This window comes from Nicotiana attenuata, chromosome 1, assembly GCF_001879085.1.
Source record: "Nicotiana attenuata strain UT chromosome 1, NIATTr2, whole genome shotgun sequence".
Classification (NCBI taxonomy): domain Eukaryota; kingdom Viridiplantae; phylum Streptophyta; class Magnoliopsida; order Solanales; family Solanaceae; genus Nicotiana; species Nicotiana attenuata.
Window position 1 is genome coordinate 42829548 of NC_031989.1, and position 13005 is coordinate 42842552.

Sequence of the window (13005 nt, forward strand, 5' to 3'; positions counted from 1 at the left end):
AGCAACAGGTATGCCCTGGCTAGATATCCGCCTTCAGCTCCTTTAGCCTCTTGGCAATCTTCAACCCTTTTGAGAAACTTTATTTCTAGTTCCACTATGCCTCGCTCCAAGTATCCCAGTCTTTTGTTGGCGTTAGTAGCCATATCTTTCCATTCGTGGATCAACTTTTGGTTGGACTCTTGTATTTCGCGATGTCCACTTTCGCACTCGCGGATCCTTTTGCGCAGCTGGTTGTACTTGACTTGCTCTTCAGCCTTTTCGTCTATAATCCTGTGGCCTCGAACAAACCCTGGCTGGCCAAAACCGTCATGATTGTCGTCCAAGAAACCGGAATAGAAAGGTGTACAATTGGAGTGGTATCTGGATCTATGGTGTCTTTCCCCATCACGATATTGCTATGTCACATGTGTTGGGCTTGGCACTTGTAAGGACTATCATCGCCTTGGAAGTCGGCTCGAAAGTGACTTATCTTGTCGACCCTGGGTACGACTTGCTTCCTACCAGCTTGCCTCATAACTCGGAGAGGGACGTAAGGGTAGGTTTCCCTGAGACCAATTAGTATCAGGAAAGGTGCATCTCTGGATCGGGCGATGAACTCCTCTGTCGGAAACCATTCGAACATCCACTGAACTTGTTCCTCGATCAGATTATCAAATAACTCAACCCATCCTTTAGTATCCTCAGGCTAAGCGAACATGTCGGGGATGTAATTCATTCGCTTTGGATGATGGAAGTGATCATCCCAATCCCTACGCCGAATTTCTTGTTGATATTTGCCCTTTTGGAGATGCTCTATGAGCCAAAGTTGAAGCAGCAGATTGCAGCCTTCGAAATGTTTTGCTTCTTGTTGACACTTCCCTAAGGCTCGGTATATGTCTGTAATAATCGTAGGTACAATGCTGAATGCGTGCCCACCAATCCCCTCCATTAGGGTTTTGGTTACCATAGCCAACCTAGTATGAATTCTACCTTTCTTCATTGGAAATACAATCAGACCCAGGAAGCAAAATATGAAGACGAAAACCCTGCGGTGGACGTGTCCCAAGGATGTGATGGAGAACTCTCCAGAGTAGGTGCGGTAAGATTTTCCGTGACCGTACCTTTCGTACAAGTAGTCAAAAGGGATGTATGAATCCTTCAAGCATGTCAATTCCGGATTCTTCTTCAAACCCATCATTTTAAGGAAGCCTCTACCTTTGCGATTCTTAGGCATTAGGAAGCCCGTATTTTCCCTTACTAGGCCAGCCAGTCCTCCTATCTCCTCCATCAAAGGTGTTATTTCAATATCCCCAAAGCGGAATACGACCCTTTCACAATCCCAAAACAATGTGGCAGCTTCTATGATCATGTTATTGGGTTGGATTTCCAGGAGGGATGGTAGATTTCCCAGATATTTTCTGACGAGATTTTGATCACTAGAGTGCAAATCTTTCCACCAGCTTAGCAACCTTGGGTGGATGTTGGTGACCATGCCGAATCTGGAGACTTCGTGCCTCATATTTCTGCAAGGCAAATAAGGTTAGACCCTTCCCCCACCAGACTCGACTATTTAATATCAATGATTAGAAGGAAGCATCTAGTTCTCCAAAGAAATGCACAGAACGTGACGATGTCCATTTTGGGGTTTAGGGAAACCCAGTGGACTTTGGACAAGGCTATCTTAAAGGATCATTATGTGGACGATATAACTGATCCGACTAGGTTCGACCATGATGCATGCACAATTTGAACAGAGTGAGGTTTCTATGGGGTGTTAGACTGGTACCCTTGAGCGGACAACTCAAGGGGGAAGGCTCGGAACTGTCGACTGCACCGCTGATCGACTAGTTTTACCGCAAATATGCCTTTCCGAATTTAGGGGTAATGATATAGGAAGAGCGCAACCACTCATTATAAGCGTTGCTATAGGATTTGTTTGGCACGAGTAGAGTATGATGTTGAGCATGATTATGGTAATAATTAAAAGCATGTTGACATGTATTTGCACATTTAAGAAAGCGATAAATACAGCAGTTTCATAAATGTAAAGCAATAAAGAAAAGAAAACAAGGAAGATATATCAGTTTTGCTTCTAAAGAAGAAATTAAATGCTTAAAGGAATTAAACAGATAATTGCGCATAGAGAGAGGTATAAATTCACAAGAATAATCTGAAATGGTAAAAGCCTAAACATCCCCAGCAGAGTCGCCATGCTGTCTCGCCCCCTTTTTCCTTCGCGGAATCGGGTTTGTGACATTCGATTGGACAACTCTTTCCTTTTGGGAAAGGGGTTTTCAATTTTGAAGAGACGCCACCTAACGATTTTAAGGTACGTTAGGGCACCTGTGGGGTTCAGCTACGACTATGTTTGATAACCAGAGATAGGGTAAGGGCTTGAAATTATCCCAAGGGGAAGGTGTTAGGCACCCCTCAGGATCCACTAGTGTGGTTCCCGGCCAGATAGTTCTTTGTGAATTTGTGCAATTAACAAGTAAACAAACAAGGCTCAAATAAGAGGAGATTTCAAATACACAAGTGTTTGGAAATGATAAAATAAAGCAAAGTTTTGAAAGAGTTATAACTAAGCCTGCTGACGAATACAAAGGGGGTCCTAGGTTTATTTGTAATATGGATCACATCAATGCGATACCCGGTAATCACTCCTCAAAAGAGGGGCTACACGTGGTATTAGCGCACCGGTTATCATATTCATATCTACCCTTCCCTCCCCGTTAAGGTATTAAAGCGCGGATTGGTCTCGAGCTCTATTGCATGCTATTACCCGTCCCATTCCTATCAGTCCCGGAGGAGCTTAGGACTACTATTCCTATAAGAGGGAGGATTTTAGGCTGACTCTTGGGTTTTTAAAGGTGAAAAAGACTAAGGCGACATTCAAAACATATAGGACCGCATATTAGGGCAAACATGTAAACAACTAAGAGGCTCATATATACCTCCTCAAGTAAAGCACATAAATAGCATGACTTAAACACATTTAGGGTCAGAATTTAAAGTACTAAGACAGGGGAGTTTTAGTTGTTGAAGCAGCCCAATTTATTACGTAACTCGGATAAGAAGTCCGAATCAGGCCTGCCTGCTGGTTGTAGCAGTTGCTAATTAACAAAGGCGGATTCAGTTTTATCATTATTACCTAAGGCTTGCCTAAGTGTGTATTGATGATACCCTATAAGCATGATATCTAGTACTGATTCAAAATGGCAAAGCAATAACAGTTTTAAACGAGCAATTTGAATCCTATAGACATGCTTTCTAAAACCGCATTAATGAAAGGAGTAAATTGTTTAAACTGATTCAAAACAGTATGAGTCAAACTGATTTTTAACTAGACTGGCTTCAGATCCTATAGACATAATCTCTATTATTGCTAATTTTAATCCCTACAGACATGGTATCTAGTATTAAAGGTTGATTTGGTCTTATAGGCATGATGTCTAATTGAACATGAAATGAAGCAGGCAGGATTTACACCGAAATTCCTATGGGCATGATTTCTATAAAACACTGATTTTAATCCTATAAACATGACATCTAATTTCGAAGCTGATTTTTAACCTTGTAGACATGATGTCTGATCATAGCCACTAGATCTTATAGACATGATTTCTAAGTGTGGAGGTAAACATGCGGAACTTTATTAAGATCCTATAGGCAGGATATCTAAGCGTAGAGGTAAAACATGCAGAATTTGAAAACAGACCCTATGTTGATACCCAATTTTTCTCTGTATTTTTAAATATGCAAAATACCCACAAAATAGCCTATATAGGCATATATAAGTACATCCCAAGGTCCTATTATTTTTTTTAATTTTTCAAAGATTTTTAAATCAATTTACTGCCCTATTTTATCAAGAAAAACCCAATGATGGTCCCTAAAATTATCATTTTTGTTGATTCATTTATTGGATTCTTATGTTTGTACCACAATATGGCTAAGATATTTTTTACACATTTTTATAAATTTATTTGATATTTTTAAGGATAAAATTGCATAATTGCAATATTAGCCATTTTTAAGTTTAAATCCGTCTGATATTTATAAAATGGGATTTTATATTTTTAAATTGATAATTATATATTATAAGTCATTTTAGTACTTTTAATTTGTTTCCAGAAATTTGTTTATTATTTTTTTATAAATTAAGAGGAAAAAAGAGGCTATTTAACTTATAGCCACATTTGGCTTTCAAATCTGGCCTAATTAAACCCAATCCCCAACCCATATTAGACCAATCCAATATCCAGCCCAATCAGATTACCCGACCCAGGCCCCAACTATCCTACCCGACCCACCTACCCCATCCAATCTGGACCGTTGATCATTCAGATCAACAATCCCCGTTTAACCTACCTAAATTAAACCAAACGACCCCCCAATACCCCTCATTTTTCCCTCACTCGTCTCTATCTCTCTAACCTCTGATTCTCTCTAGAACCTTCCCCATCCCCTCCTCTCCGATGAATTTTGTTCATCTTCTCCGGTCACCCTCCAACCTAGATCTATGGTGGTTTCACCACCCACCAAGCCACCTATGGCTCCTCACGTTTGGTTAACTGAAGCTCCATGACTCGACCATGAAGGGTTATGTCCAGACCTCTGTCGATTCGAGTTCCACGGCCATCTCCGGCCCCGTTCTGGCAAGCTATGTCTATTTCGAAGCCTGGTCTCGACTCCTTTTGCTTAGATCCAAGCCTTTCTCGTCGTTTGGGTTCCTCTGAAAACCCTAGTTTTGAGGTTTTTCTGATCTCTTTAGATCCGTTCCGTATCCATGCTTTCCTTAAGATTTGAAACGATTTTCCTGGCTTTTCTTTCAAAAACTACTTTCAAAATCATTTCTTTTCCGATCTAGGGTTTTTCTGAAAGTATTTAAATGTTTATCTGACTTTCTTTTTGTGTGTATTTGCCTCTATTGTGTTCTTGTATTTTCTTCTACCATGTTCTTGTATGCTCTTCTACTGTATTTTCTTATACTATATTCTTGCATGCTTTTTCTACTGTATTTCCCTCTACTGTGTTCTTCTGTGTTTCTCCTATTGTATCTTCCTTTAATATGTTCTTAGGTGTTTCTTATTAAGTTCCACCTACTGATTTCTGGTTAAGCTTCTTTTAAAAAACGTCTTAATATGCTTCTCCTACTGTTCTTATCAGTTTTCCCATTATGTTTCAAATTAGTTTCTTCTACTCTGTTTTCTTTGAGCTCTTCTACTGTGTTCTGCATGTTACTTTTCTATCATGTTTCTCATGAGTTTCTGTTGCTGAAAGAAACGTGTTAGAAGTTTCAGCTCTTTTCTGAGACCTCTGAACCTGTTTCGATTTAATTACTTGCCCTCTCATCTTTGCATTCAATTAATGGTGGAAACCCTAGAATTTGGGGGTTCTTCCAAGTTTGGCTATGTGTTTCGCATGAACTAGGGTTTTATTTCAAAACCCCCAACTCTTTCAGACCAATTTCGAGTCTCTGAACTGAGTTGGGACATCCTTGTCTTTCATACGACTCTGACTTTTGCTAAACTCTTTTGAACTCTTTTACACTGGATTTTTTACTGATTTTACAATGACACGACATCTTCTTTCATGCTTGACATGTCTGTATGCTCTTTATATGTGATGAACTTCCCTCTAAAATGGCTTTCGAATTTGTGATTAGTTCAGACTCCCTTCTGAATAGGTCTGATTGATTTTCTTTCCTTGTTTGCTGATTTTTCCTGTGACTCGACTTAAGTTAAAAACCTTTCTCAGCTTTTCTGACTTGGTTCATTCATACAAAATCTTTGACCTCTGATTTACTGGCTACTAATTGATTCTCTTACCTTAATTGTACAACCGCGTATTTCAAAATTCTGTACTTAAATAAAACTTTTATGTATTTACCCCCTAACTGCATGCTTTGTACAAGATGTTTATTTGATTTCTTCCCTTAAATAGTTTTCCCGTTTGAATCTGAGTTCCTTAATTAAAGGAAGTCTTGCGTGATTGATTCTTGATTGATATTTAGTTCTTTAACTATTTTTCTTACCTTATTTCTGCCTGATTTTCACACTATAAATGCACGAATCTTTCATTAACACACATCAGAGACTCATTCATAGTCTTTCTGAACTTACACTTATACACAATAGTATTCTCTCTTCTTGTCTGCAATGTGGCCTGTTTACAAGACCTACTGCTTTTCTCTATTTGTTTCTTTGAAAATGGTATGTCCTGATTTAAGCTTTAAGCACCACAACAATGTGTTTATTTACTGCTTTTGAATCCATGTCTACTCACTGTTTCTGTATAGTTCAACACTCAAATTAGCATGTTGATTTCTTTCTGCCTGTTTCTATTATGAATCCCAAACCCCCTGCCCCCTATATGTTTGATCTATGGCTTAAGGCATGGCAATATGCAAATTACTGTCCATGAATTAAGCTTGATCCNATAGTCTACGACTTACTTATTTTGCAATTGCATGACACTTTCACTTTGTCCTAAATTCAGCCTCGCATGCCTGATACTTGTGTACTCTATATATGCGCTGAACTTCCCTTCTAAATGGATTTCAATTATGATTGGTTTCAGACTTTCTTTGTATAAGTTTGATTGATTTTCTTTCCATGTTTGTTGACTTCCCTGTTACTCGATTTGAGTCAAAAGTTTTCCTTAGTTTTTCTAACTTGGTTCATTCGTGGACCAATGCTTACAAAATCTCTAACCCCCTTGATTTATTGAATACTGATGGATCCTTACCTTATTTGTTTTAAACCGTGTATTTCAAAATTCTTCCCTTAATTAAAACCCCTATGTATTTACCCCTAATTGCCTACTTTGCACAAGATATTTAGTTGATTTCTTTCCTTAAAAGCTTTACCGTTTGAATCTGAATTCCTTAATTAAAGGAAGTCTTATATTGATTGATTTTTTAATTGATATTCAGTTCCTTAATTATTTTCTAACCTTGTTTCTGTCTGTTCTTCACACTATAAATGCACGACCCTTTCATTGACAATCAGAGACAATCAGACACAGTCTTTTCTGAACTTACACTTATACTCAAAAAAGTATTCTCTTTTGTTTGCTTACACTGTGGCCTGTTACAAGACCTGTTGCTTGCTCTCTATTTGTTTCTTTGAAATTGGTATGTCCTGATTTAATTTTCAGCACCACAACAATGTGTTTATTTACTGTTTTTTTATCCCTGTTTACTGCTTATGTATAGTTCAACACGCATTATAGCTAATTGATTTCTTTCTGCCTGTTCTATTATGAATCCCAAACCCCTGTCCCCTATGTGTTTAAGCTATGGTTTGAGGCATGGCAGTATGCAAGTTATTGTCCATGAATTGAACTTGATCCCCTGGGGATCCTAGCCTCTAATAGTATGTGTTCTGGCAGGCTTATAGGTGTGTCAGCATTCCCCATTGCTGGGCATGCCCAAACTTTGCCTTTTTGCCTAAACGACAGGCTCTTTACAATTCCCTATTCCCCTAAATCCCCCTGTGTGTGCTTATCTGTAGTTGATTCCCCCTTCCTTTTCCCTTTTAGCACTCTATTCTGCACTTGCACACCTTCTTAGTCTTTAAGTTTTGCCCCCCTCTTGTGAGCCTTGCCTTGGGACCCTTTGAGCTCCCTCTGAACTTGGACACTTGAGGGTTGGCCCTTCCACTGCACTTGTCCCAATCTGATAATACATTTGGGTGTGAGCATTGCCCGGAGTCCCTTTGAGGCTCTTAGGGAAATTTGACACACTTAAGTGGGAGAAAGGCTTTGGATCATGATCTCATGGAGTTGGTTTACCTCATATTTCAGACATGAAGTCTGAATCAGGCTCTCCTTGGTTGTACTTTTATTTATATTTTTCTGATGTATTTTTTTTACTTTAATCTGGGCTGTAATAATTTGTAATAAACTCTTGGGGACGGCTAGTGAAAATGGTGGGTAACTATGTATGCAAAAAGGATAGAAATCATGCCTATAGGTTTCAAACAATTTCTGCGTTTAGATATCATGTTCATAGGTTTCAAACAATTTCTGCATATAAATCATGCCTATAGGTTCTTAAAATAAATTCTGCATTTAGATATCATGTTCATAGGTTTCAAACAAATTTCTGCATTTAGATATCATGTTCATAGGTTTCAAACAATTTCTGCATATAGAAATCATGCCTATAGGTTCTTAAAATAAATTCTGCATTTAGATATCACGTTCATAGGTTTCAAAGAATTTTTGCATTTAGATATCATGTTCATAGGTTTCAAACAATTTCTGCATATAGAAATCATGCCTATAGGTTCTTAAAATCAATTCTGCATTTAGATATCATGTTCATAGGTTTCAAACAATTTCTGCATTTAGATATCATGTTCATAGGTTTCAAACAATTTCTGCATATAGAAATCATGCCTATAGGTTCTTAAAAATAAATTCTGCATTTAGAAATCATGCCTATAGTTTTAAAACAATTTCTGCATTTAGATACCATGTTCGTAGGTTTTCAAACAGTTTAGCACCTAGATATCATGTGCATAATTTAAAATAAGTCTTCTGCATTCTACACCACGTTCAAAATCAACTACGCTTAAAAAGCATGTCTATAGGAACTCTTAATCGAATCTGAGCCGCTTCATTCACATATGGATATAAAATAAGTAATAAGGGTGCTATCAGTTGCATAGCTAATAATCAGTTCGTTTAAATCTGGCCTCTCTTTTAATAATCTAATTCCCACACTTAGCAAGTTTAACGAGTATGCATTCAAACAGTTTATTTCAAGCTTTACTATTTCTGAATTCAGTAGATATCATGCCTATAGGACCTCGTCTCAACACTTAGGCAAGCCTTAGGGTAAAATTAAATCTGTTTCTTTTAATAGCTACAACCAGCACGCAGGCCTGATTCGGGCTTCTTATCTGAATTGTGTAATAAATCAGTCTGCCTCAACCTTTAAGTCCTCGCATGTTTAATTTTTAATCAGACCCTAATTAGTATGTGTAAGTCATGCTAATTATGTGCTTCTTTTGTTTAAAGGGGGTATATCTGAGCCTTTGCTTGTTATGTGCTTTTCCCAATTTGCTATACATGTTTTGTATGTCGCCTTAGAATTTTTTGCTTTTAAAACCACAAATAAGCCTAACATCCCTACCTCCCTTAGGATTAGTAGTCCTAAATGCCCCTGGGACTGACAGGATTGGGACGGGTAGTAGCATGCAATGGTAAGCGAGACCATTGCGCGCTTTAATACCTTAACGGGGTGGGAAGGGTAGATATGGATATGATGACCACGCGATAATGTCACGTGTATCCCCTCATTAAGGAGTGGTTACCGGGCATTGTGTGGGGTGATCCATATTATTAATAAACCTAGGACCCCCCTCCCTTTATTCTTTATTTCTTTCTTTTCAGCATTTTAACTCTTTATTTTTAAAATCAGCTTTTCTAATTGTTCTTTCAAACCTTGCTTACTTTCAAACCTTTATGTGATAAAATCCCCTCTTATTTGAGCCTTATTTGTCTATATGCTAATTGTACCCAAAATCACAATAATAGTCTGGCCGGGAACCACACTAGTGGATTCTGAGGGGTGCCTAACACCTTCCCCTTAGAATAATTTTAAGCCCTTACCCAATCTCTGGTTATTCAAATCAAACCTCCTTGGTGTCCTAATGCACCCTAATCATTAGGTGGTGACTCTTTAAATCAAACCCAATTCCCAAAAGGAATGAGTTGCCCTCCCAAATGTCACAAACCCGATTTCGCGAGAGAAGGGGGCGCGACAGCATGGCGACTCTGCAGGGGATCTTTTAAGGCTTTTACCATTTCAGACCTTTATTGTGAATTTATGCTTCTTCACGCACAATTATTTGTTTATTTCTTTTAAGCATTCAATTTTCTTTTCGATTGCAAAACTGACTTGTCTCCTTTTTTCTTTTCTTTACTGCTTTCCTTTACTACTGCCTTAAATCATGAAAACTGTTGTATTTACTGCTTTCTTTAACGTGCAAATACGTGACAACATGCCTTTAATTGTTGCATAATCATGCTCGACATCATATTCCACTCGTGCCAAACAAATACCATAGCAACGCTTAATGAGTTGTTGCGCCCTTCCTATATTATCACCCCCTAAATTCGAAAATGGCATATTTGCGATAAAACCAGTCGATCAACGGTGTAGTCGACGGTTCCGTGCCTTTCCCCCTTGAGTTGTACGCTCAAGGGTACCAGTCTAAAACCCCATAGAAACCCACTCTATTTAAAATGCGCGTGCATCATGGTCAAACTTAGCCGAGTTAGTTATGTTGTCCACATAATGGCTCTTTAAGGCAGCCTCGTCCAAAGTCCACTGGGTTTCCCTGAAACCCAAATGGACATTATCACGTTTTGTACATTTATTTGGAGGACTAAATGCTTTTATGCCAATCATTGATGTTAAATACTCAAGTCCGGTAGGGGAAAGGGCCTAACCTTATTTTCTTGCAGATAATGCGTCACGAAATCCCCAGATTCAGCATGGTTACCAACATCCACCCGAGACTGCTAAGCTGGAGGAAAGATCTTCATTCCAGTGACCAGACTCTTGTCCGAAAATATCTAGGGAATCTACCCTCCCTCCTGGAAATCCAACCCAACAACAAGATCATTGAAGCTGCTACTCTCTTTTGGGATTGTGAGAGGTCCGTCTTCCGCTTCGGGCAGATTGAAATGATGCCTTTTCTAGAAGAATAGGAGGACTAGCCGGTTTAGTATGGGAGACTCCAGGTTTATTGATGCCTGAGAACCGCAAAAGGTAGGGATTTCCTCAAAATGATGGGTCTAAAGAAGAATCCAGAACTGACATGCCTTAAAGAATCCTATATCCCTTTCGATTATTTGTACGAGAGGTACGGTCACAGCAAATCCTACCGTACCTATCCTGATGAGTTTGCCATTACCTCATTGGGTCATACTCATCGAAGGGTTTTTGTATTCATGTTCTATTTTCTAGGGATGATTGTGTTTCCAATGAAGAAGGCAAGAATACACACCCGACTAGCCATGGTCACTAAAACTTTAATAGAAGGAATTGGAGGGCAACCATTCAGCATTGTGCCCATGATTGGGGAGCTAGTCACTTCGAGGGTTGCAATTTGCTACTTCAGCTGTGGCTCATGGAGCATCTACAAAAGGGTGAATACCGACAAGAGATTTAACGAAGGGACTGGGACGATCATATCGCTTTCCATCACCCAAAGCGAATGAATTATATCCCTGATATGTTTGCTCAGCCAGAGGATGCCAAAGGATGGTTCGAGCTATTTGATAATCTGACCGAGGAGCAAGTACAATGGATGTTCGAATGGTTTCCAACTGAAGAATTCATCGCCCGATCCCGAGATGCACCTTTTCTGATATTAATCGGTCTGAGAGGAACGTACCCTTGTGTCCCTCTCCGAGTTATGAGGCAAGCTGGTAGGAAGCAGGTTGTACCCAGGGTCGACAAGATGAGTCATTTCGGGGCTGACTTCCAGGCTGACGATAGTCCTTACAAGTGCCAAGCTCAGCATATGTGGCACTGCAAGATCATCATGGGAAGGGATACCATCGAACCAGATCGATACCACACCGGTTGTACTCCTTACTATTCAGGTTGGGTGGAGGATAATCATGATGGTCTAGGTCAGCCTGGGTTCGTTCGAGGTCACAGGATCATAGATGAAAAGGCCGAGGCACAGGTTAAATACAATCAGCTGCGCAAGAGAATCCGGGAATGCGAAAGTGAGCACCGTGAGATACAAGAAGCCAATCAAAAGCTAATTGAGGAATGGAAGGACATGGCCGTCAATTCCAACAAGCGACTAGGATACCTGGAGCGAGGCATAGTGGAGCTGGAAGGAAGGTTCCTTAAAAGGGTCGAAGACTGTCAGAATGCTAAGGGTAACGAAGGCGGACACCTAGCTAGAGCCTACCTGCTGCTGGGACTTCGCGAGCTGGGGAAGTTGTTCGACGGAGCCAAGGATGCCGAGTCTGGGGAAGGTCCTTCAGGGACCAAGTAGATAGGACTTTATCTTTACGCTATTTAACATAGCGTGTGTTTAGGAGACTAGATGGAAAGGTACTAGGGCACGAGATGTAGACGGATATAAACTATGGTACTCAGGGAGCGCTGGGGGAAAGAATGGGGTAGGTATTTTAGTAGACAGGGACCTCAGGGAGCTCGTGGTTGAGGTTAGGAGGGTAAATGATAGGTTGATGGGTATTAAGCTGGTAGTTGGTGGGTTTGCTGTAAATGTGATTAGTGCTTACGCTCCTCAGGTAGGTTTTGACCAGGAGGTCAAGAAGCGATTCTGGGAGGATTTGGACAAGATGTTGCGTAGTATCCCGCCCACAGAGAAGTTGTTCATTGGCGGAGATTTCAATGGTCATATTGGGGCTAGTGCTAGGGGTTATGATGATGTGCATGGCGGGTATGGTTTTGGGGTTAGGAATGAGGGAGGTAATTCACTATTGGATTTTGCTAGAGCTTTTGATTTGGTTATAGCTAACTCGAGTTTTCCGAAGAGGGAAGAGCACCTGGTCACATTCCGGAATTCAATGGGCAAGACTCAAATCGATTATCTTCTTTGCAGGAAATGTGATAAAGGTCTGTGCATTCTGACTGCAAGGTCATCCCAAGTGAGCACCTCACGACTCCACATAGGCTCCTAGTTATGGACCTGGAGATCAAGAGGAGTAGGAGGAAGAGGGCAGGGTGCAGGCAACCTAAGATCAAGTGGGATAACTTGACCAAGGACAAAGCTCGGGAGTTAGGGGAGAAGTTGCTGCCTATGAGGGCCTGGATGAGTAGGGGGGACGCATCTAGTATGTGGTTCACGACTGCGGATTGCATTAGGGTAGCTGCTAGAGAGGTCTTAGGGGTCACGAAGGGCTCTCCTGGGTGTCATAAAGGGGACTGGTGGTGGAACGGAGAGGTTCAAGGTAAAGTGGAAGCTAAGAAAGCTGCGTATTTGAAGCTAGTGGAGAGTACACACGAGGAGGAAAAAAGGA

The 13005-nt window shown here is 40.2% G+C and overlaps 1 protein-coding gene across 1 annotated transcript; it reads left to right on the forward strand.

Annotated features, from left to right (window-relative positions):
• On the forward strand, positions 12211–12666 carry LOC109235505 (craniofacial development protein 2-like). The gene has a single exon (XM_019401652.1). The coding sequence runs from the start codon at positions 12211–12213 to the stop codon at positions 12664–12666; it is 456 nt and encodes a 151-aa protein (XP_019257197.1).